The sequence below is a fragment of the Drosophila navojoa genome, chromosome 5 (genome assembly GCF_054131105.1).
Source record: "Drosophila navojoa isolate 15081-1374.11 chromosome 5, UAZ_NAV_1.0, whole genome shotgun sequence".
Classification (NCBI taxonomy): domain Eukaryota; kingdom Metazoa; phylum Arthropoda; class Insecta; order Diptera; family Drosophilidae; genus Drosophila; species Drosophila navojoa.
In genome coordinates, this window is record NC_142893.1 from 846,351 (window position 1) to 870,719 (window position 24,369).

The 24,369-nt window shown below is 40.3% G+C and overlaps 5 protein-coding genes, 1 long non-coding RNA gene and 1 other non-coding gene across 31 annotated transcripts in view; 4 read left to right on the forward strand and 3 right to left on the reverse strand.

Annotated features, from left to right (window-relative positions):
• The window catches only part of mim (missing-in-metastasis), a 48,811-nt gene that overhangs the window by 1,818 nt on the left and 22,624 nt on the right, over positions 1-24,369 (forward strand). For all 25 annotated transcript variants that reach the window (XM_018104069.3, XM_089261350.1, XM_089261353.1 and 22 more), the window contains exon 2: positions 10,534-10,855. In XM_018104069.3, coding sequence (XP_017959558.1) covers positions 10,784-10,855 — 72 coding nt within the window. In that variant the 5' untranslated portion in view covers positions 10,534-10,783. The remainder of the gene's footprint in view (positions 1-10,533; positions 10,856-24,369) is intronic.
• On the reverse strand, positions 14,129-16,408 carry ppk25 (pickpocket 25). Its single transcript, XM_018104144.3, has 6 exons — positions 15,808-16,408; positions 15,445-15,753; positions 15,291-15,384; positions 15,041-15,232; positions 14,750-14,968; positions 14,129-14,694 (listed from the first exon to the last, which is right to left on the reverse strand). Exons 1-6 carry the CDS (start codon positions 16,173-16,175, stop codon positions 14,428-14,430), a joined length of 1,449 nt encoding a protein of 482 aa, XP_017959633.2. The 5' UTR covers positions 16,176-16,408; the 3' UTR covers positions 14,129-14,427.
• LOC149090935 (uncharacterized) lies at positions 16,460-17,577 on the forward strand. The gene is made up of 2 exons (XR_016197136.1): positions 16,460-16,693; positions 16,782-17,577. It is a non-coding gene; the product is annotated as an uncharacterized LOC149090935 (long non-coding RNA).
• LOC108653542 (sodium channel protein Nach-like) lies at positions 16,706-17,698 on the reverse strand. The gene is made up of 4 exons (XM_030383127.2): positions 17,619-17,698; positions 17,360-17,551; positions 17,085-17,303; positions 16,706-17,029 (listed from the first exon to the last, which is right to left on the reverse strand). Exons 1-4 carry the CDS (start codon positions 17,685-17,687, stop codon positions 16,778-16,780), a joined length of 732 nt encoding a protein of 243 aa, XP_030238987.1. The 5' UTR covers positions 17,688-17,698; the 3' UTR covers positions 16,706-16,777.
• LOC108653541 (uncharacterized) lies at positions 17,763-18,892 on the reverse strand. Its single transcript, XM_018104137.3, has 2 exons — positions 18,137-18,892; positions 17,763-18,081 (listed from the first exon to the last, which is right to left on the reverse strand). Exons 1-2 carry the CDS (start codon positions 18,520-18,522, stop codon positions 17,763-17,765), a joined length of 705 nt encoding a protein of 234 aa, XP_017959626.1. The 5' UTR covers positions 18,523-18,892.
• Positions 19,301-19,373, forward strand: TRNAK-CUU (transfer RNA lysine (anticodon CUU)). Its single transcript has one exon. It is a non-coding gene; the product is annotated as a tRNA-Lys (tRNA).
• Positions 21,922-22,836, forward strand: CheB42b (Chemosensory protein B 42b). The gene is made up of 3 exons (XM_018104139.3): positions 21,922-22,210; positions 22,266-22,442; positions 22,507-22,836. Exons 1-3 carry the CDS (start codon positions 21,965-21,967, stop codon positions 22,681-22,683), a joined length of 600 nt encoding a protein of 199 aa, XP_017959628.2. The 5' UTR covers positions 21,922-21,964; the 3' UTR covers positions 22,684-22,836.

The following is a 24,369-nucleotide window of genomic DNA, read 5'->3' on the forward strand; positions in this document are numbered from 1 at the left end:
CATATCCTACAGGGAAATAACATATGAAACGGGGTTGGTTTGCTGTTGTTTTTCTGCCCGTCTTATACTGCTTTATGGGTTTGCTGTGTCTCCATTTCGTAATCAGAGCAGCAAACGGTGTTCTGCCTTGTATGTAACTGTCTAACTGTAAATGTTGTTTTATTAGAATTTCTATTTTGTTTTCGTTGTTGTTGTTGTCTTATCTCAAATTCATTTGAAATGTGTCTGTCTGCTCGCATGTGCATTTGTCTGTGCCTTTGCATACCTTTGAAACGACTTTGATACGGGGCTGCAGCTGATAAGAGAATAGGCATATATACAGTGGAAACTCGCCTGTGGAACAATTCTAGTCGCAGTCCTGCAGTATCTACATATATCTTTCTTTAATATACGTGTTGATTTTTGCTCTTTTTCCATACGACTCACTCTCCTATTTCTCTCTTTATATAGTATGTTTATAATAAATGTTAAAGCCAAAATTGTTAATGCAAGCAGCCTTTATGATTGTTTACTCAGAGTAATTCTAGATTATAATAAACCTAGGCTCTCCTATCCATAGCTTTCCCAGAGCGTCAAGACGCGAGTCTCAAGTTCCGTTAGACTTAGTACATATATATCTATATAACATCTGATATGTTTGGAATTTGTTTAAAGATATTTTTTGGCTAGGCTATTAGCTTACATATACAAACACATGTCTCTCTCTCTCTCTCTCTCTCTGTGTGTGTGTGTGTTTGTATCTGCACTTGGCACATTTTGCTTTGTGCGCTTATCTGATGTCTCTGCGTTGCAGCTAGCAAACGTGCAACCCAATCCCAGAAAAAAACCATTCAACTGCTGCTGCACCTGTGCAACTGCTCAAGAGCAGAAGACAAAGAGAGGTACTGAGAGAGAAAGAGAGAGATGGAAGGAGGGCGGGCAATTGAAATGCCAACAGCTGTCGGCAACGAATTAACTTGGTTTCGGTTCCTTTTGGCTGACTTTCAGTCCGCGTATGCGCGCTCATGCAGTCAAAAGTGAGTATATTAGTTTTGATGTTTGACTCGTGCGCGAGTATTATGCAGTCAGATGTAATCAGTACCCTACTTTGTAGGGCCCATCTGTACAATATTTTTGGGTTGCCCAATTTGGCTAGATTTTTGTCTAGCTTTTTGTTGTCTACTTAGCTAGCTTTTAGCTAGTTTTCGGCTGTCTACTTGGCTAATTTCTCCATCTATTTAGCTTGCGGCTACTAAAATGTTGGCTAACTTTTCAGCTAGCGTTTTGGCCATCTTTTAATCGGTTTTCTTTGTTTTTGCTGTCTTTTCACATTTGTTTACGGCCTGCGCCTGCGGCTGAATCAACAAACAAATTTCTGTCTGCATAAATATGTATGTATCCATATAAATGTTTATGTACATGTATGTACATATATGTACATATTATATATAATTATATTTATATATCGAAAAATGGGAATTTCTATTTACTCTTTCGCTCTGTGTTTTTTGAGCTATTTAAAGTTCTGCGTTCTGCTTATGACCGGCCCAAACAATTGCAACAGCAACAGTTGTTGTTGTTGTTGTTTACTCAGTTAAGTTTGCCTTGAGCGATGTAAGTTTTATTTTTAATTATGCTTTTGGGCAAATGGAAGACAACGTTCGTTGTCTACCTAACTACCCACCTACCTAGCTCTCAGTTTGGTGAGCATGCACGATGCTATATATACCCTTGCAATGTTTTCATATTAAGACTTAAATTATTGCCTTTCATTGCCTTAAACTACATTGTTAGACTTCTGTTTATTAAGTACATCGTATATATGTAGGTATAGGCTAAATGCATCTATGTAACTTGGAAAACTGGTTTCAATGAAGAGGGAGCAGAGAAGCCATTATGAATGCTGATTAGCTATATATAATATGTGGTTTAAAGTCTATTTCTATACTACTATATATTATATTGTATATAGTATATGATTATATTATTTAGTTAGAGTACCATTCTTCATCTTACGTGTTGCTTCGCCAGCATTGAAATGCCTCACACGTGCAGGGTATACTGAGTCTTAACAGTCGATAGGCTGGTAGTAAGTCGAGCCTGTTTATTCGGTTTGCTGTTTGCATACGCCAACGCATCTTTGTTGCTGTTGCTCTTGTTGTTGTTGCTGTTGTTGTTGGCAAACAGCTGTGGGGCAGCTGGGTACGTTGCCAAGAGCCACGCAACTCTTGAGAGCTACAAACGCAACGCTCTGAGCCGAAAAAAGAGAAGTAAATGCATGAATGAATGCATTTGTTTTGCATCTGGCTGTTGTTGCAGTAGATGTTGTTGTTGTTGTTGTTGTTTTTATTGTCGTTGTCTGACACCCACTCGACAAACATTTTCGATTTCGATTTCATTTTGGGCTACCACGAATATATGAATGAATATATACTACACATATATGTACATATATACAAATTAAAGGAGAGGCGTTAACTTTTGGAGCATATGTCATATATCAAACTCTATACCTATGTATTAGACTGTATGTATGTATGTGAGGTGCCTTTGCTTGCCCACGCCGGGTCTTGAGTTCGCTTTGCTAATCGCCTATTTCTCGATTTTGGAAACGAATCGGCAACTAGTAAAATCATTTTCATTTCCATTTTGTCGCACGGTGAAACATTTAAAGAGTGGAACGCGACTCTAATGGATTTAAAGTGAGTTCTTGTATTGTATTGGAATCCCTCATTTTATCTTTCACTACTAACAGAGGAGCTAATGTTCTGCTGTATTAAAAAAAAATTGTTTTATATGTCGGCTAATTAGTTACCCTGACTCTACGTAGCCTCTGCGCCTCCTTCTTCAACAGCGATTTTTCAGCTAACGAGCGTAGACAAAAGACAAACAGAACAGTGAAAATTGACAAGTGCTGACTGCCAGCTCTATACATACAGAGTATATAAATACATGGTATATACATGTACATATGTAAAGAAAAGAAATCTGTGTGGCTTAGAAAAGCGCCAGAGCGAACCGGCAAACAAACTTGAGCCAAAAATGAAGAAGAAAACCAAAACGAAATACATGTATGTGAAGAAAAAATACGAAATAAACAACATGTGCGCACACGTATAGCGGTACTTTTGTTTATCATTAACGAGTGTTGACTGTGAGTCCCAGACCTTGTGCTGTGCGATAAAGGGCCGTGCAAAAACCAGCAAAAACAAGACTTGAACCAAAAGTTTACCAAAGAGGCAAGAAGAAGCATGCAGTTCTGACTGTTTTCAATTAGCGTTTGCTTAAAACATGACAACATGCGCGGATATTCTAATGAATGTTACTCAGCTTGAACGCTAATGTTCCTCCATATATTTTGTTCTTGCTTAACATATACATACATATAGTATATCGAAGTGGCAAACGGGCAGTTGGGAACACCCACAGAGCGAGTGTACAGAGAGAGGTCTGTAAAGAAAACCGGCCCACATAAACTAAAACTGAGGCAAATGCAGACATACGTAGAATAATTATAGTCTAATTGGTTATTTAAGCATACATTTGTATGGGAACTACAAATATAAATAGACTATAAATACAGAGAATAGATCAACATTTTAAGGTGACTGATATTTTAGTAAATCAATTGATGGATGGTTAAAGCAATCTCAATCATTCTGAGCCTCTTTAATACATACATGACATCCATACAAAATGCTAGGCCTGATCAATAGCATATATACAATATCTGACATTGATCTGTCACGCCTCCCTCTCATTACTCTTGTCTACACATCTGAGAACAGCAATTTGACACTCTAATCTAGTATTACGCTAAGCCAGCATGCAAAAGCCCGAACCAAAATTATCCCAGAGCATACTCTATGTTCTATGAAATGTTCTTATGTGTGCTTAGGGCACAGCATTAAAAACTCTCCCAGTTTCTGAGGCATTCGCTTAAACAAACATGTTTACAGCCCATTGCGACATTACGACTCGGCGCTGATTTATGTTAGGAAGGGGCCGAGAGCTGCAGGGGCGTAGGCGGCGTGGCGGGGTATATAGAGGTGGATGTGGATGTGGATGTGGATATGGATATAGATATAGTTAAGCAACAAGGTAAACGATATACATATGTATGTGTGGCAAATTGAACAGCTCGCATCATGACTTTACACTTTCACCATAAACAGCGTTTGTGGTCAACAATAAGACGGTTCACTGTAGCCCTACCTCGCGCCCTCGCGTAGGTTGTCAACGTTTCTCGTTGTTGGTGTTGTGGAAAGCTGACATCGAGTGTGCCTGTGTGTGTGTGTGTTTTTATTATTTTAGAAAATGCATTTGAAAAGCGAAAAGAACTCATCATTGATGATGTTGTTGTTGTTGTTGATGATAATCTAAAGACTTTTTTATATGAAATCAAGCGCTCGCTCTCACTCGGCCTCTCTCTTTCTCTCTATCAGTCTCTTCCTCCCTCCCTCTCTCTCTCTCTCTCTCTCTCTCTCTCGCGCGCTCTATCTTTATAGATATCTATGCATCTATGCGCTGCATTTGAGTGTGTTTCGGCATCTGTGTTTGCCTTCGACGTCATTAACCCAAATTTCTATAAATAACATTTAGCAATTGGATAAAACGAAATGGCACACATACACTCACACGCACACACGCACACCTACACACACACACACACACACATGCAAAGTATTGTTTGCTTTATGTGTGGAAATTTCAAATTTTTCGCAGCTCATTAAAGTAAAGCAAAGCAAAGTAAATCAAAGCAAAGCGAAAACTATTTAACAATTTTTTATGCCAAGTCTTATATGTTTGATAGGCTTAGTATGTAACTGCTCTCTTATCTAATCTAATAATTTAATGTCAACACGCAATACGATATCTGGCGAAAATCGATTATCGATCGAGCGAAGCTATCAGGCGAAATAGAGAGAGCATAACGAGGAACAGAAACACGAAAGTAGAGCACAAAACATACAGAACATTTTGCAATAGCTATGTAAACAACATGAGCGTGTGTGTGTGTGTGTGCTTGTGTACATGTGCTCTTCCTCTTGGCCTGCCTCGCTGGAAATAAACTTTCGGCACATTAGCGTTCAACTGTTTAATCGGGCATAAAATTATATGATTACACATTGAAAACATGGCCAAAAACCGAAAAAAAAACATGAGTGGGAAAATCTCTGCGAGTGTGCATTTGTGTGTGTACATAGTGTTGAGATACAACTTATTTATAGACTTTGATTGAGAAAACTTGGGAACTACAAATTGTTGCTCAAGTACTAAAAGAAATTCTTACTCGAAAGCTAATAAAACGAATACGAAATTAACATAATTGTTTAATTCATGAAAGTCTCAGGTCTTAGTAAATGGAAAGAGAATACATAAAGAAGCAAATGAACTTTAAATGCAATGCATTAACTTACGTTATCGATAAGTTATCGTTGAGCATAGACAAGTAGCAGTTAGAGGGAAAGGGGGAAGGAAATATAGAGAGAGAGAGAGTGGGAAAGTGAGAGAGACGGAGATAGAGGAGCAGTTGGCAATTTGTAAGAGATTTACAACATGCAATGTTTACACTAAATTATATATGAGTTATCGATAAGCAGAAAGCGAAAAGTCGGCAGAGAAACAGTTGACTGTTGGAATCAGCTTTGCAACAAGAGGACCTTCTGTAACTTCTAGGAATCGATAAGAAAAGCCTACTTGAAGTTATAGATAAAGATTGGTATAGAGAAATAGTTGCTTGATGGCTTTTTAGTTATATTCACAAATATATTCTATTGCATATATTTTATTTATTTAGTAAATTAGTAATGGACAATTTGTTGCTTATCTAGAGTATATTCTATGCATAAATACTGGGACTTATCTCACTGCCAGCTTGAATTTCCTCTCGACTCACACTCGACTCCCTCCGCCATTGCGTAGAACCATTAGTTTTCTCCCTCTTTCGAGCTAAGTCTGGGCAAGTGTTGCTCTGGCACGATGTCGATAACATTTCAACTTGTTTCGCATTCACGCATAATTATATATACACACACACACACACACAAACATACACACTCTGAGCATGCAGTTAAGCTGTGCGTGTGCGCACATCTTTGGGGTCGCAATTAGAAGTACTCTGCCTCCCCCTCTCTGGCCAGCTCTCTTGGTCTCCCTTTGATGGAAGGAATATCTGTGCAGACGAACTCTGTCAAGTCACTTCCTGTAATAGAAACCGAAACTGAAGCGAACGTGCGGCATGCAACTGAAAACGTGTACACAAATCCATTTAACGCATCAGCCCTTGGACCGCAACAGCAACAGCAACAGCTACAACAATAATAACAACAACAAGAGAATACAACATCAGCAACAGCTTCCGCTTTACCAGATGCAAATCTCAAGGCGCCAATGAAAACCGCATTGGGACGTCGATTTCTCGAAGCAGAGCCGTAACAGAGGCAAACATCCAGAAACAGCCGCATATCAAAACGTAAATAGGGCGGAAAATTATGCGTAGATAGTTGAAATAGAAACATCAACGATTCAGAGATATCCTGTAAATAATCACAAGTTGAAGAAAATGATAATTTCGGTAATATTTTCTTGATTGACTATATTCCAACTCGAGTGAGTCCCTAAGGCTATGCCCAAACCTAATGTATATGAAAGGTTTTCTAGTTGTCCTACTTCTAAGCTGTAACATCCTTTGCTTGAATGTCATTATACCCTTTGGCCTAGAGGTCCTCAACCACAAACAATCAAATTGACATTTGTTGCTGTGATGCGGGATTGTTTTGTTGTGTCTGCCTCTTCCTTTTCTACTCTCGCATCTTCCAGCTTCTACCTTATGTGGGCCCTCTGTAACTTCTTCCTTAAAACATTTTTCCTTGACTCTGTCGGCTTTTGGCCTAAACGTTTTTCCGCTTTTTTGAGCAAATTGTCGTTTTCCTGTTTTCGGAGTTTTATGCACGATTTGTTAATTTGCTTGGCTACTGGCCAAGAATCTGGGCTGCAGTAGATTGCAGAGTAGAGTAGATCACATCACGTTTCTCAGACGATCTCTCTCTTTCTTTCGTTTTTGCTGCTGCGCATCTTTGTTTACCTTTTGCTTTGCCCTTTGGCAGCTGGCCTTTAAACTTTAGCTCTCTTAAAGCATTACTCAACTGAGCTGGTACTTATGCTATGCTATATATATATCTGGTATATAACATCTCGTCTTGAGAGTGGTTTCCGCCAGAAGTTCAGCCACAAAAATGTGGAGCACAATTTGCATGTTTGCATAGAGAGAGGAAATGAAATGGTTGCCACAAGAAGTCCACTGCAATTATCGTCTGATAATTGTTGTGCTACATGTATATAGTAATATCTAGAATACATATATATTCATGTATATAGATACGATTCGAATCGACTAAGTGAAGGCCAAGTCGGTTCCTATTCAATGGCCACTCTTGAGGGCTTGAGACTTGGTTCAAGTGTCGCTGGCTGATTATGACACTGACAGCGACTGTCAGCGCGGCAATTACAAACGAGATACAAAGATACACAGATACACCGATACATAGATACATAGTGACATATAGCAGCACAGATACAGCCGCAGATACGCACTCACAAAAGCTATACAAGGGCCACAATGCACAAAGCACGAATGATAAATGCAAACAAACAAAAGCGCGACAAATGGAGAGAGGAGGAAAATAACTTGTAAAAGTGTTCTAGCAGAGGCTGACCAACTAACAGTTACCCTGTAACATGAGGAGGATATCCAAGAAAAGTTCTTTCTTAACTTATGCAGTTGGGTGTAGCCAGATATACTCTAATTAATAATAAATAAGCTCAGCTTTGCCTTCATCAGACATCAAACCCGTTTCAACATATTCAGCGAATTTCCAGGGTATCGAAAGCAATGTACAAGAGTGCTAACAACAAAAGCTGATTGCCTAAAGAACTTGAGTGTTTGCATGTGTGTGTGTGGATGTTAGCGTCGATGTGTGTGTGTGTGTGTGTGTGTGTGCATATGTCTGTGCGTGCATTTGGAAAAGCGCAGTGAAAAGCATCGAGAGAACAAGTTGAAGAAAACGACGCGCAGCCAGCAAAGTCGCTGCTGGGCAGTGTAAATGACCTCTCAAGATAAAAAGTTGCTGTTGTCGTTGTCGTTGTTGTTGTTGTTGCTGTTGCTGTTGTTGTTCCAGTTGTTGTTCGAGTTGTTGCTGCTGAACGTCGAATTGCAATTTCCGCAAGTGCGGAAATAAGTTTTTGTTGTAGCTGCTGCTGTTTTACATAAATATTGTATCATTATCATTGGCCAAAGGTAGATTAGATACGAATGCAATATATAATTAGCCAAGCCGCGCAGAGCAACATTGTTGCACTCGGGCATGATCGACTCGTTTACGCTTCTTCCAAATCAATTTATTCCAAAATTAATCATTCCAGAGTTGATATGCTCCATAATGAAGTAAATTTAGATCTATTAGTGGAGGGGATTCATGATTTAAATCCAGGAAATCTCTGGAATATACTCAGTTTCAGCTGCAGTCGAACCTATATACCCTCTCTCTCTTCTTAAAGAAGTAGCGCAACTGGAGGTAGTATTAGGTAAAGAGAATGACTAGCTTAGCTGTCTTTTTGGCTGACTCACATCTATGATTTATTAGCTAATATATGATTGATTCACTAGTTAAACAACAGGAGGAGTGAATGTCATAAGGACAGATAATATATATGGAATGATAGGAAATAGTTCAGCTAATGCATTACCTTTTTTATTGGGCAGTAATTCGACGTATGATTATGATTATTAGATATTGCCAACTGCTGCTAGATTTCCCGCTAACTTTCTTGTTTGTTTGGACAAGCCAGAGAAGAGTTGCAGCTGAAGTGCTCAAAGCTTGGCTTTGGGGTTACTTGGTTAACCACATAACATTTGAGCAGACAGAGGCATAGAGCGAGGGAGATGGCAACACAGAGGGAAAGAGAGAGAATGAGAGAACTGTGCAAGCACGTAAAGCTCGTATGAAACATGAGGAAAATTGGAGAAACATTTAAATGGGTCACAGCTCGTGTTGCACTAAGCAACGAGTTGCTAATGGCTTTATTTATATGCTCGTGCCTCGTGGCTCTCAGCTCTCAGCTGGCAGCTCTCAGCTCGTAACTTCCCAACTCGTAACTCATAAACTGCAAAAGCAAGACAATTGCTTCCTGTCTGCTGACTTTGGCATTGCCACACACACACACACACACACACACACATGCACACACTCATTGACATATCAATTAACAATTAGGCATTGCATTAGCGCAATTAGCCTGCAAATTGATTAAAGCTCTTCGTGGCACTTGTCTCGTGCACGCACCAAACATATAAATCAAATGCTCCCCGATATCAGTTTTTCATTTTTGGGTCACATTGTTCATGGCTTTCGTTTTCCGATTGCCCCTTTTCTCTCCCATACATGTGTCGATTCCAAAATAAATGCCAGATTTTTCATGCTCTGCCGGCAATTGCTAAAGAGGGCATATTGGTTTTTTTCTTTTGGTAAAGTATTGAGTAATCTCTATCCGATGTGTCTCTCTATCCCCATCCTGTTATTAGTCACAATCTTTGTAATGAAACTAGAGATTAATCTCTGCATCTTTCTGTCTATCATTCATGTGCTCTAGGGTATCTGCAAGTCAGGCACACCCGGCTGGAGCAGTTTTACTTGTTTAATGTTGCGCCTACACAATTTCTCACTCTGCCCCAACTCTCGACCGCTGACTATCTTCCCCCGCCTCTAGCTCTATAAGGCGCAAGCAAACGCTTATTAATAAGCATAATTAAACATGATAATCGTAATAATAATAATAATAATAATGATTTCGTTTTGAAATATGCGCTAGTTTTCATTACATGTTATTTACGAGCGCATTATTACAGCGCTTCGAGACAAATTTCGTAAATTTATGTGTTTCTTGGGTGATTGGGGCAGACCAGGGGGAGGGCATGTTGTTGCATGTGGCACATGAATTTATGCCACATATGGCAACACACATGCAACATCCATAGCTCTGTCTATATATACATATATTTCGGAAGTGTGGAGACTGCCTCTCGATGTAAGTGATTCTGATAACAAGGAGGCTGGGATTTTGGATTGTTTTCTTTCTTTCTCTATTTTTGGGAAATATGAAAATGAAAACATGTTTAATGTGTAAGCGAATCAAGTTTTATCTATATAAATTATGGGTTATGGCTTATGTTAAGCTTTCTGAATAAAAAATGTATGGAATATGCTGAAGAACAATTGAAAATTATTTTCAGCTGGTTATTTATAAACTAGATAAAAGTGAGACTACTCAAAAATTTAGAAACATGAGGCGTAATAACTTGTATACTCCTACCTAGCAATAGTAACCAGCTGCTACATTTATTAGCTAAGCAGTTAATCAACACTTATATTTAGAACATATTCCATTTGTTGTAAACTTGGCTAAAAATAAACTTAAGACTGTTTTGTAGCTACTGTTAATATATAGAATCCTAACAATTCCCTTACTGATTCATTTCTCAACACTATTTTGCAGGTGCTGCCAAAACTCTGGCTGAAACTCAACCGAATAAAATGTCGATAAAACGTAAAAATCTGAAGCTAATTTTCTTTGAACAGTGACGAAGCAAAGCAAATTGGGAAAAACAAAACGAAAACAAAGTGAAAAGTCAAGCGGAGACTAACGAAAACGAAAACACGATCGATTTGCATTCGCGCATATACATTTATGTATATATAAATATAGATATATATATATTTAGTTAGAAGAGGAACCCGAAACGAAAATGGATCTTAGTCTCGAACGCGATAGCTCGGCGCTGGGCAGCTTGTTTCAACAGATCATCAATGACATGAAGGTAAGTGATCGATACATTTATCGATAATTCTCTTGTTATAAAGTTAGCATAAGGCGGAAGTCTAATAATTAGCCGGAACTCGTGTTACACAAGTTGGAGAGGAAACATTAGTTGTGTTTCCTCACGAATCACTCGGCTTTCCAGCGAGAATGCAAGTTCCAGTTTCCAGTTCCAGTGAAATGAAACGTAGTCAAATGGAACTAGAGACGTGTCAGCCAATTGTCGACAGCTGTTGCTTCTCGCTCGAGACTTATTGAATAACAAAGCATATAAACTAAATAAATCAGAAACTCGAAAGGTCAGTTGTGAGTGTGTGTCAAGAACATTTTTCCAGGGTATACAGAACAAAAAAAAAAAGAATGTAGTTAACCAAAGCCCAGCAGAAATAATTAAAGCCAAGGTCAGAGCAATGTGAACTGTGTGCGAAATAAACAAAAGTCTCAGATAAACAATTCCGTTGCGATAAAAGATACACAACTCTGTTGCTTGCCAATTCTCAAGGCTTGACTGTACATAAATATGTCAGAGAATGAAAACAAAATCGTCTAATTGATTTTTGTATTTTCTCTTTCGCACACACACTCTCTCTCTCTCTGCCTCTCTCCTTCTGTCTATTGGCTGAAATGCCAAAAGTAAGTGATTCAATTAATCCACGCGAATTCAATAAAAAATATAGATACGTTTGCTTCCATTCTTAATTAGTGTCTGATGCCCTGTAAATCATGCTGGCCAGGGAGCATATGCCTTTGTATTGCTTAAGCAATAAAAGGATATTTATCTAATACCATTTTCTTTGTTAATTATCTTTGATACTCTTCAATTTCTTAGTTTAATGCCATGATTGATATGGATAAATGTTCATTACAGGGTATTTTATAGCATTCCTTTCAGTTGCATACATATAACAGGGTATGGGTTTTAGTTACTTGCACTCTCTTTCTCATTAAGATGGTAAACCGTCCATTACAGGGTATTTGTGCATCAATAAAGCAGTGTATTGTCCGTCTATTGGTGCGTTGCTTAATCTATTGCCACACCAAACTCATTATATTTATCTATTTAATTGCAGTGTATCAATAATTTATAGCAATCATGACGCCACTCGCTCTATACATAAATGTTTTTTATATCAACTGAACCTGATGGCACTTCAATTAACAAGAGAGCATAGATAAATATATATGTGATATAGCAGCTAAAGGTTCTGTGCCTTAGTCTAGATGTCTAGTCTAAGCTTTTTAGACAGAGAGATCAACGCAACTCGACAGAGATCATGCTGCATAGTTTATGGGCTCCAGGGTATTTATAGTTGACTATTTTCGACTCAACTGCTCGAAAGCTGCGAAAATTTCGGCTTGATTTCCACAAATGTCTTGAGACCATTTCCGACTGGGCTGTCGACAGGTGTTGTGCATTGCGACGCCTTCGCCGGTTGCTGCCCAGAGATAAAAGTGTGCCGCGCCAGCTTTTAGCTATTTTTACAGGTAAAGATACAGATACAACTGCAGATGGAGATACAGAGATACAAACGCCGATGCAGACAGCTGTCAGGAATTGTGGATGCGGGCGACTGCATTTTGTATTTATGAAACTTATTTATTTTTCTTTCGTATGCTTACTTTTTTTTGGTGGCCACGCAATTGTGCAGCAGTTCGTTGTACCTCATAGCTGTTAGCTATTTTCCAGCTATAGCTGTTGGCTTGTAGTTGCTGTTGCTGTTGCTGTTGCTTGGCCTGTGTGCGAATTAGAGCAGAAACATGCCTTGAAGCATGTGCAGCAGCATCATCATTTGGTTTAGTTACTGCCGCAACTGCGGCGCTTGCTTAGTTAGGCCAAAGCGTCTGGCTGGCAATATACCCCGGGCTAATTAGTAGCTATGGGGTGTATTGGCCACGTGGGAGTAGCTCTGTCTAATGAATAAGGTTTATGCCTCGATAGCTAATTGGCTGGCTAGCTAATCAGCCGATTGTCATAACCAAACAATTATAGGGTATACAGAGATATGCCTAGTGAAGTTTTCATGTGTAAATCTTGAGTATCTGTCATATATTCCATGGTATTTGGCAAGTCGAGCAAGTCAGCTTATGCTCCCGGCCTTTACCTTTCATTGTTGTCTAGTCTTTCGACCTGGCCAAAATGCAAATGTCAGCTGTTGCTGCTTAAACAGACTTGGCTTCAATTCCAATTTCCGTGCAACTAAAATTTGTTTTTATTTTATTTTTTTGGTATGTGTTTTAATTGCTTGGCTGCGTTTGCCATAGTTAAGTCTCGCTCTCGCGCTTCCTCTCTCTTTCTGTCCATCTCCTCTGATAGATAGATGTTTGCGTATATTTAGCTTAGATCTTAAATGCCAGCAGACCGAAACAAATTGTATGCCCCTGCTCCCAAGATGCGGGCCAAGGTGGATGGAAATGCGAATACTAAATAAATACAAATACGTGAATATATATGTATAACACTTAATATATAATTCTAAATGCTCTGCTAACGGAACTCTCAACTGGTTGCAATTAAATGCGGCTAATTTCAATTAGAGTGCAGTACGAAAGTTTTTCAGAGCTGCTGCCACATTGTAATTGTTGCTTAATCTGGCTTTTATTTTTATGTTGGTTTTTCTTAGTTAATTTTTAAGCAATTGGCGCTTTTGTTTTTAGAGGTTGTTCAACTTCTTCACTCGTCGCGCTCGGCTGACTGCCAAGCGACTCGTCTGCTAACTGCAAATTCGTGAGTCTGTCATTCAGCCAGTCTCTCAATCTAACTCTCAGCTAGGCAGTTTGTCAGATTGTCGCGTTTGGATGGGACTCGCTGAAATGTGTAACAGGAGAGACGCGCTAAGTGTGCATTGTCAGACGGATGGTGGCTATAATAATAATACCCTGTAGCCAAGCAAGGTAAAGCTATAGGATATGACAAGCTGGCGAAATGAGAGACAGATGTGCTTGAGAAACCTGGCTTGCATTTACAATAAGAGAGATAATAATAATAATACCCTGTAGCCAAGCAATGTAAAAGTAGGGGATATGACAAGCTGGCCAAATGAGAGACAGATGTGCTTGAGAAACCTGGATTGCATTTACTATATGAGAGATATGAGAGATATGAAGATAATAATCTATCGATCTATCGGACTGCATATTATTCTATTCGTAATCTTCCTTCACTCATTTTCATTCATACTCCACTCAATTAGGCATAATAACTTTTGAAATTAGTCAGAGATTTCTTAGTTTTGCTAGTTGCTTCAATATGGGTCTCCACTTTGATATCATGCGTATTTGCTAGTCCATCATATTATTATATGTGTTGTCATTGTCACAAAAGTGAAATTCGCTTTCTGTGCCCCGTTGGCACTTTTCCGACTTCCCTTTCTTGCTGCCCCACTCAGGCCTTTTGGGCAAGGCAATTGCTGTCGAGTGCGTCTTCAGATATTTTATTATTGTCTTTAACTCGCATATGCGCATTAGGCCCGTTAATGCGTGCGTAGCAAGCGGTAAAACGAGAAAATTGTGCTTTTACTTTAATACAGGAAAATTGTGCAAATTTAAGCGTTTGAACAAACTCCAACTCCGTGTCTAGGCAATTTTAATAGAGGTATTCTGATTCCGCTTGAGCTTTGGTCGATATTTGCATTTGACAACCAGATAGTACATCAGTAGATAGCTCAAGCCATATATGGTCATGAAGCTGGCGCCTAGAAAGAGGCCTATGGCACCTCCGAATGACACGATCAGCTGATCCATGCTGAAGACAACGCGACGCTTGATGCCCATCTTGGGGAGCTCTTGATTCAAGATGAACTTGCGGTCAAAGTTCTGTGAGTTCTCTGCACCACCGCCATTCTGTTGATAAGTGAGACGAAAGTGGGGACTCTGAACCATAAGAGGGGAAACTTACTGAGTAAACTTTCTCGGTGACAGTAAAGCTGATCTCCTTGCAGAGGGGCATGCAATCGCAGGGCTGCTCCAGCCACCTCTTACGCGCCAGGCACACCATTTGCTTTATAGTGCAAATGCGATCCTTGGGTCCCTCCACATAGAAAAAGGGCTTGCAATTGCAGAGAGCCAGGGCTCGGTTGATGCGACACTCCATGCGACAAAGGCTGGGATGATAGGGCTGTAATGTGCAGTAGGAATACTCCTATAAAGCAGGAGAGGAAACTGCGGAATAGATATGAACGACACCTACGGCATAGTACTTGAGATTGTTCTCATCGATGTATCGGCACTTGCGATAGGCGATGGGCACATTGCGCACCTCGGTCTCCGCGGATATGGAGTTGAGCATGAACTGTACGTGGTAGGTGCTCTTGTTACCCATGTCGAGGGATACGGTGCGACGATCATGCGGCATCAGAAACTCATTCACATCGTGAACAAACTAAGTGAATAAATACACCTAATGAGAGCAATGTTTACACGCTGAGGACTCTACTTACCAGAGTGACCGTAGTGCCAGGCATAGGTGCCTCAATAAGGGTGCGACAGCTGCCAAAGTAGGTGCACATTCGCTTGGGCACTATGAGGTTTTGCCTAATCAATGGACGGTATGGTGGATCAAAGATGGATAGAGTGTAGGCTATTCATAGTTACTTAGCTTGTCTCTCTGTGGGAAATCCAAACCTCGCCAGCTGGCTCGTTGTCAGGCAGAGGCCCATTTCGGTTAGGGTGGACACAAACTCGGGAACTTCTGGCTGCTTCGGTATTGTGTATATCAACAGTTTCCTTAACATCCGAGCAAAAGGCAAAATCTGCATAGTCGTGTCATTCTCATAGGGCATCAACGTTTCCAAGTTGTCGTATTGCAATCGATTCAGGACATGCAAAAATTTAGTGTAATAGTTCAGCTTTTCGGTGGGGATACTCGCTTCAATGAGCTCAGCATAGTCGTTCTCCCAGATACTGTCAATTATGATACCAGATCACATCGCGTGGCTTGACTCAGATCTTACTCACTCGTTAATCAGCTTATACGTTAAGTGGGAAGGCAGTTGGGTGTACTGCGTGCAGAGAGTGATCCCCAGAATGGGAAACGAGCGCAGCGCAAATAGATATTCGTATTCGTAGATAATGGGATTATTCTGATAGCGAAGCCACTGCGACAGGCAGCTGTTAACCGCATAGTAGGTGGATGCTATGATTATGGCCAGCCAGAAGATGCGCTCGAGAAAGTGGAGATCCTTGCGGGCCAGATATGGCATGCCATGTATGGCCGATTCCTTGCACACTTCCCTCCAGAAATCCATTGCTTCAGCCTCTTTCTGCTCCTGCTCCTGCTCCTCCTCTTGGTCCTCGTCGTTATTGTTTTCGCTCTGACTTGCCATGATGCACTGAGTGTCCCTGCATGGGGCACTCCATTTTAACTAGCTCTGCTGTCGAGTCCTAGAGAAATGATGCGCTGTACAAACAAGGGACTCCGCCCACAACAAGCGGTGCCTCCTTAATGGTATTCTGTTGTAGCGTTAATGACTTTGCTGCATGCATATTCAATTAGATTGTGAGGGAAATGTGAACCATATTAAAATGTTATTTGTATTAAGCCTCATTCAGTTTCATATTTAAATATATTTTCAAAGAAAATCAAAATTTGTTCAGCTTTCAGGTCATATTAACACTTGTTTTTACATCTGAGCATCGTTTGCATTCAAATGCTTGTAATTAATTAAATAATTTCATATGCAAATATTCAAAGTTGATTCACACTTAATTCATTTGCTCATTAATTAGCCAATGCATAAGCAACCACTCAACAATATCTCACTGCAGTTAATGCTGAGGAGGCTTTGATTGAAAACAGGTTTTCTCTTTTATGAAAATGGAAGAAAACCCGCAAGCCCTAAAGGTATAAAAGACAGCCTGTAGTTGCCTGTAATAGTTCGGGAAGGAAGCTTTAAGAGATTTGTAATTTATTTGTACATTCGCATCGCTAGGCAATTTTGATGGACGTATTCTGATCCCGCTTGAGCTTCGGTCGATATTTGCATTTGACAACCAGATAATACATGAGTAGGTAGCTCAAGCCGTATATAGTCATAAAGCTGGCACCTAGAAAGAGGCCTATGGCACCTCCAATCGACATGAGCAGCTGATCCATGCTGAACACAACGCGACGCTTGATGCCCATCTTTGGGAGTTGTTGAGTGAGGACAATAGTGCCCTCAAAGCCACTAACGCCATTCTTCGGAATAATGAAATAAGAATAAGAGGGGACTATATGAAAGTTGTGAACTTACTATTTCCTTTTTCTCGGTAACAGTAAAGCTGACCTCCTTGCAGAGGGGCATGCAATCGCAGGGCTGCTCCAGCCACCTCTTACGCGCCAGGCACACCATTTGCTTTATAGTGCAAACGCGATCCTTGGGACCTTCCACATAGAAAAAGGGTTTGCAGTCGCACAGATCCAGGGCTCGATCGATGCGACACTCCATGCGGCACAAACTGGGATGATAGGGCTGCAAATTGCAATAGGATCAGAAATTTATTGGATGAACATACGCACAATACCTACTGCGTAGTACTTGAGATTGTTTTCGTCGATATATCGGCACTTGCGATAGGCGATGGGCACATTCCGCACATCCGTCTCGGCCGAAAAGGAGTTGAGGATCAGCGTAATCTCGTAAGAGTTTTTGGTGTCCATGTTGATGCTCACCGTGCGACGATCGTTTGGCATCAAAAACTCGTAGACATCGTGAATAAACTGAGTCAGTGGACAAATGCAATACATATATGAGATATTATTTATACGATCTGAGGAAGCTACTTACCAGAGTTACCCAAGTTCCGGACACAGCTGGCTTGATTTGCGTGCGACAATTGTCAAAGTAGGTGCACATACGCACGGGCACTGTGAGATTTTGTCTGATGAATGAATAATATAGATGAAGGATATATCTCCTTATTAGTATACATTATACTTGCTCTAAGTGTTTCTTAAGGGTAAAGCCAAAGCTGGCCAGCTGGCTCGTCGTCAGGCAGAGGCCCATTTCGGTTAGGCTGGGCACCAGTTCGGGCACCTCCCGCTGCTTGGGTAAGGTGTTCTTCAACAGTTTCCTCGAAATCCGGGCATAGGGCAAGTTCTGCAGAGTCGTATCATTTTCATAGGGTATCAATGTCTCCAAGTTGTCGTATTGCAGGCGATGCAAGACATCCAAAAATTTGACGTAATATTGCATGCTTTCGTCGTCAATCCCGGTTTCACTGATCTCAGACGAGTCGCTCTCCCAAATGCTGTCAAATACGATATTAGTGCTCGCCGTCGTCTGCCTGGACTCTGCATACTTACTCAATGACCAATTTGTGGGTTATACTGGAGGGCAGCTGATAATAGTGCGTACAGACTGTGGCGCCTGCGTAGGGAAACGAGCGCAAGGCAAACATATACTCATATTCGTAGATGATGGGATTATCCTTGTATCGCTGCCATTGGGCGATGCAGCTGTTGACCGCATAGTAGGTGGATGCTATGATCATGACCAGCCAGAAGAGGCGCTCGAGGAAGTGGAGATCCTTGCGGGCGAGATATGGCATTCCATGTATGGCCGATTCCTTGCACACTTCCATCCACCAATCAATCGCCTCATCCTGCTCCTGTTTCTCCTTCTGCCTTATGTCCTGCTGTTGCTGCGAGTCCTCGGTGTGCCTTGCCATATTGCACTGGTGCTTCAGCATGTGACACGTCGGCTTTTAAATAGCTTCGCCATCGCCCATCGACTCTGTAATGATGCGTCCTATCCATTAGGAACTCCTCCCACTCCCACAAGGAGCCAGTCTCTAATAGTATTCTCTTGTAGCTTGAATTGTTTTCATGCATGCATATTCAATTACAATGTAAAAACATGATTTGAGGTATAATAAAACATAGATTTGGTTTTACGCTGCAAGGCTAGGCATAGCTAAGGTAGCTCATATCAACACTCGTATTTACATTTGAGCAACTTTTGTGTAGAAATTGATATAATTTTTATGCAAATGCCGAAAATTGGTTTCACGCTCAATTCATTTGTTTACTAATCAAGCTCATTTGGAAAACATTCCACATTGGCTTAGGCTTTGTGTTAATAATCAATGCATTTTTCAGCTAAGTTAGGGCCAAAGAGTCTTGATCTCAAGGTCGTAGGTGCGTGTCACTTGTTGAATGGAGGCTTTTATGACACAAATTGTTGAATATTGATGTGTATGTATATGAGGGAGATTGTAGTAGATTGTGCTCATAAGTCATAAATAAAATGAATTTTACAATTATTAATATTTATTTTAATGTTATTGAGTCACCCTCGTTGCTCGTTTTGCATTGCATTAAAGTTAAGTTTCCTTTTTTTTTTTTTTAATATCTGCCAGCTTCAGTTCGACATTTTCTCACGCAAACCTCGCAAATTTGTTTATTCCTCCATTCTTGCATTGCTCTCGCGCTTTGCCTGTTGGCATTTTGACGCGTTGCGTTATCATGGCCCGGCTAGCTCAGTCGGTAGAGCATGAGACTCTTAATCTCAGGGTCGTGGGTTCGAGCCCCACGTTGGGCGAATAATTTTTTGTATTTAATTATTTTTTTTATTTTTATTTTTATTTTATTTTTTTTTTTTTTTTTTGTGCGTGTTAAATTTGAGCATTCTGTTGTTTTGCCTGTGCGGGAGTTGTCTAGAAATAGACGCACATTTAAGTGGGACTATAGCTAATAAGCTGTTATTTATAGCGCTCAACCTGAACAGTGGCAGCAGCAGCAACATCGGCAACAACAACAGCGGCGACAATTATAATCACAGCGCTGACGCAATAGTCGATGACAACATCTCGTTTTATTTTATTTCTTCTCTGATTGCTTGAAAATGGATAAAAGCCGCATTCAAGGCCGCTGCTCAACTTGTGGAAAAGGCACAGTGCAGTTTGCATTTGTATTGAAGTTTTTTCTTTAGCTTTCTAGTTTGTTGCTTTTTATTAAATGTCGCTTGTCGCTTGGCTTTTGTTGGCCCACACTCAAAGAGAGTGCACAGGATGTGCAGCAAAGCCTGGCGAACTGAGAAACTAGCAAACTGGCACAAGGCTATGAAGGCGATGATGAATAGAGCCAGAGTGGCATTGACTAGGGTAACGATGTACAATTGATGTACTGGAAGGAATATAAAGTATATGCTTATATTAGTTGAATTATAGAAAAATATTTTAAACTATTGTCACAGCAGAATGCAGAGAGAACAACAGAATGTTATTTAACTGCTCTTTTCAAGTTTGCTTACAATTTTGAAGTGGTTATAGAGCAACAACAGTCGGTTTCTCTTCTTCTTTTACCTAGTTTTATTGCTGATTAGTAATAGTAAGTGAGTGCAACTTAGTTACAAATAATTTCAATGAATCAGAAACATTTTAGTTCTGAGAAACAGCTTTATAGTGTTGCAATAGCTTATCTTCTAGCTCACACATTGCAAAAAGAGTTTATTTGTAAGTATCAATTGTTGTATATATAGTCGACCATACCGGCATACCTGTGTAAACTAAAGTAAACAAATGGCTTAGCTCTTAACTCAAAATTAAGTTTAATAACCCTAAACAGTTTCTATTACAACTGCAATCTTTGTCTCTCGCCCAAAGTGAAAGATCTTTTGTTTCGTTTAGCACTTGGTGGAAAAGTATGTGAAAACTGTGTAAGAAATAGCCTCTCTCGCTCTCACCCAGTCATAATCTCTCTATCTCCCTCTGTCTCTGTCTCTTTCTCTGTTGCTCGGATGTGGACAATGATCCCCCGCAGATTGTAATCGGAGGCATGCGAAAAGTGTTTCCTCTTCAGCCTCAGCAAAACAATGAAAACGAAGAAGACAAGTCGTTATATTAATTACTTTGCATTATTGTTTAAAGCAAACTGCGGGCAATTGTTGCTGTTGCTGTTGCTCTTGCTGACGTAGATGTGTTGCTGCTGCTGCTTTGATGAGACTGTCTGTCGTTTAGCTTGGCACTTTGACATGCTGTGCATATTGAAATGATGTTGCGTGATTGAATTGCACTAAATCTATAGACAAACACACTCTACACATACCCATTGTTCCCTATACAATTGCGATTGCCAAACTTGGAGTTACTCTGTGGTTTCTTCTTTGTTCGATTCTGCATTCCAATTTGGCAAAAAAGCTATACAACACCTGAAGCAGTCTCTACTCGTGTGCATCGGAAGAGAAGCTTCTCTTATACGTATAATTATCCTTATATAATAAATCATAGCCAAGCCTCTCATTCAGTAATATAATTTAACTACCTCTATAAATATATGATTGTATTGAAGAGCTAGTATACCCAATTGCCACAATTCCATAGTAGATTTACAGGGTATACAGAACAAGCTGCAATTAATAATACGGTTTTTATGAAATTGCGAGAGTAACAGAAAAATGTTCTATTAGATCCAAGATAAAGTCGAGAGACGAGACTCGTGTCAATTACGTGTGCTTTGTGTGGGTGTGGCATCAGCAACAACAACAACAACCAGCTTGTTGCTGTTGTCAATGTTGTTGGCGTCATTGTTGTTGTTATCGTTATTGTTGTTGTCTACACAGGCAATTATATGCATAAAATATTGTCACTCTCTCACTCTCTTCCCCTCCCTCTCTCTCTCTCTCTCTCTCTCTTTGTCTGTCTGCGTGTTGGGTTTGTCTGCGTTTGCCAAATGTATACAAATCAGCATTCAATGTCAGCCAAAAGCTTAAGATATATCCGTCAAAGTATATGAACTAAATGTATACGAGGGTTGATTGTTAAGATCTGTTTCATATGGGAATATACATACATCATTTTTCGCTCTCGCTTTAATTGGAAACAATCTTAGTATTTCAAAAGTAACCTTTGCCCATACTTACCTCAGGATCTCAGGATCTCTCTCCCCACCTCTCGTTGAATTGTGAATAACCTCTGTAACGACTCATCTATATCGGAATTATAACTTGTTTGTCGTGTTTCGCAACTCGTCGATCGTATCGTAAATTATGTACAATTCAGAACAAGTTGTAATGTGAAATGTAAAATGTAAAATGACAAGATTGATTAGCCTACCTTTACAATGTGCCATGGCCAATTAGCTGGCTATATAAATAGCTGGGAATCTGTAACAGGGTTACAGAAGTTGTCTAAAATGTTGCTGCCGTCGCTGCTGTTGCTGACCCTTCGAATGGTTTGCCAGGTCCTGGCAGTTGATTACGAGATGCTAATTGATGATCCCGATGTCTTCGCCGACTGCCTGGAAAATCCGCCAGGTGCAAAAGGTGCGAGTGGCCTGTTCAATTTGGATGAATTGACATTCACACTGAATGGCGATAAGATACATGTGGAGGGCAATGTGACAACCGTTTGGGATGTAGAGCCAACAGATCGTATAACGGTAAATTTGATTGCCATCGAGTGTTACAAGTTAAATGATTGAATCGAGTCATTAGGCTTCAGCACGTCTAATGCAACTGGATCGAGGCATTTGGCAACCCACAGTCTTCAGCATTGCCACGCAGGACTTTTGCGCTCTGATGTACGACAAGGATCAGTACTGGTTCAAGTATTGGACTCGCTATGTTGAAGACATGGATGCCATGAAATCCAAATGTGTCAATCATAAGGGAGTAAGTGCTCATCAGGATAAGCCTAGATCCCTAGCTGATCCTCCTCTCTCCCCACTTGTTGCAGACGAAGCTAGTTCATTCGCCCTTCGACATAAATATGGTGCTGAGTAATGTCCGTGGCACTACTCTGCACGGCCGCTATAAGATTGTCGTCACCTTGGAAGCCTTCGACGATGAGAAGAACGTTAAGCGCCCGGAGAGCATTTGCATGGAGATCATTGGCGACTGTGAGAGGCTGTGAGAATCCTCGGAATTTCTGTAATATTTGATTTATAATAAACGAGGAAAGTGTTGTAGCTGAAGTAGGAATGCAAACGATATATCGATATACATATCTGTATAAGTTTTCAGGCATTCTTGGCTTTATAATGTATAACTGCTTGATGATGATGAAGGTATTCTGTTTATTATTCAGTTTCTATACTTGGTTTTATGATCGCGGATCTCTCTCTCTCTCTCCCTTACTCTATATCTCTCTTTTACTATACTTCTCTCTAGCTCTCCTCTCTTTCTTTTTGACTCTGTCTCTCTACCTCTGTCTATCTAAATTCCCCTCTTTTCCTTTCTCTCATTCTTATACCCATCTTGCAGTCATCACAATGTATAGAGGGTATTATATTATAGCTTTTTGTATAAAGTCCCCCCATTTGATTTTGATTTTCTGTGGCTACGACGGCACGCGCTGATGTCAACAGACATTCAACTGTCATTCGAGATTGGCCTTTGTTAGCGTTCTGTATGTGTCTACATACATATGCATAAGTATGTGTGTGTATGTATGTGTGAGCTAAGAGCTCTTCAAGCGTTTCGCTTGTGTTGCAAGCTGCAGTTGCAGTTGCAGTTGCAGTCGCCGTTGCAGTTACATTTTGTAGTTTTGTATTTCATGTCTCAGCACAGTGCCTGCTACTTGTATTCCGCCCGCATGTGGCATGTGGCAATGCGATCGCCAGTTTGGTTTTACTTGTTGTTTTTGTTTTTCTTATTCTGTAATTGAAGTGAACGCCAAATGCAAATTGCACGGCTGTCAACTTATTAAATTACTTGATGAATGAATACACGAATCGTGGCATCCATCTAGCCATCTATCTAGATTCTCCGCCATATGCCACACGATTTTCAATTGGTTGCGCGTTCAATTTGAAGTGTCGATTCATTGCGCAGCAAAACTTTCAACTCTGCCAAAATAAAAGTTATTATTTAGTAGCAGCATAAAGGCCTTCAGCCAAGGCGTTCATCCCGCCTGCAACACACTTTCATTCCGAATGTTATATGCTCGTTCAGTTAGTAATCCAGTGGGTATATTGGTTAGGCCCCTAGGCTAAATATTATTTCATCAAGTTTTACTTCGTAGGTGCTCCTCGTTAAACATTATTTTGATTCCCAAAAGTCTTCCAAATGGAATATACTTAATATGTTGCATACTGAGCGAGTATTATGCAGTCGTTGCCCCCTTCTCTTTACATTGCTTTATCACTCTTTTGCAACTTTCTAAATCAGAAACAAAACACAAAAAAAAGGTGCAAATTATTAGCGCACGACTTGACTCAATTATTTGGGCTCCCGCCGGCCTATATAGAAAATCAATTTTTGTCTCGATAGAACTCTCCACGATGGCCTTTAGTCATAAAGAAAATGTTGCCTGCTACTCGCTTTGCATATTGTGCCACAGCGTTAAAAAAAAAAAGTTGCTAACCCAAAAAACAATTTCGCTATGTAGGACGTGGCAGCCGAACCGAACTGAGCAACTGAACCCGTTTGGCTAGCCAAACAGCTAGGCTGCTGCCTGTTGGCTGCTGGCTGCTGGCTGCTGGCTGCTCTAGCTCACCTTAAGATTCACAAGCTCGCAACGGGAAGCACAGAAATTATCAAACAACTGCAACAGCAACAGCAACAGCAACAAATTTTTAGTTGCATGAATGGCGGCTGT

Excerpts from the sequence above, each read along its gene's own strand:
- LOC108653541 (XM_018104137.3), bottom strand. The coding sequence starts at position 18,522 with ATGCTGAAGCACCAGTGCAATATGGCAAGGCACACCGAGGACTCGCAG. Across the intron at positions 18,082-18,136 it reads ACCCACAAATTGGTCATTGA|CATTTGGGAGAGCGACTCGT; the intron begins GTAAGTATGCAG and ends CGTATTTGACAG.
- LOC108653542 (XM_030383127.2), bottom strand. The coding sequence starts at position 17,687 with ATGTGCACCTACTTTGACAATTGTCGCACGCAAATCAAGCCAGCTGTG. Across the intron at positions 17,552-17,618 it reads CCGGAACTTGGGTAACTCTG|TTTATTCACGATGTCTACGA; the intron begins GTAAGTAGCTTC and ends CCACTGACTCAG. Across the intron at positions 17,304-17,359 it reads ACAATCTCAAGTACTACGCA|CCCTATCATCCCAGTTTGTG; the intron begins GTAGGTATTGTG and ends TGCAATTTGCAG.
- ppk25 (XM_018104144.3), bottom strand. The coding sequence starts at position 16,175 with ATGGCAAGTCAGAGCGAAAACAATAACGACGAGGACCAAGAGGAGGAG. Across the intron at positions 15,385-15,444 it reads CCCACAGAGAGACAAGCTAA|GCAAAACCTCATAGTGCCCA; the intron begins GTAACTATGAAT and ends TCCATTGATTAG. Across the intron at positions 15,233-15,290 it reads CTGGCACTACGGTCACTCTG|TTTGTTCACGATGTGAATGA; the intron begins GTAAGTAGAGTC and ends TTATTCACTTAG.
- CheB42b (XM_018104139.3), top strand. The coding sequence starts at position 21,965 with ATGTTGCTGCCGTCGCTGCTGTTGCTGACCCTTCGAATGGTTTGCCAG. Across the intron at positions 22,211-22,265 it reads AGCCAACAGATCGTATAACG|GCTTCAGCACGTCTAATGCA; the intron begins GTAAATTTGATT and ends TCGAGTCATTAG. Across the intron at positions 22,443-22,506 it reads AATGTGTCAATCATAAGGGA|ACGAAGCTAGTTCATTCGCC; the intron begins GTAAGTGCTCAT and ends CACTTGTTGCAG.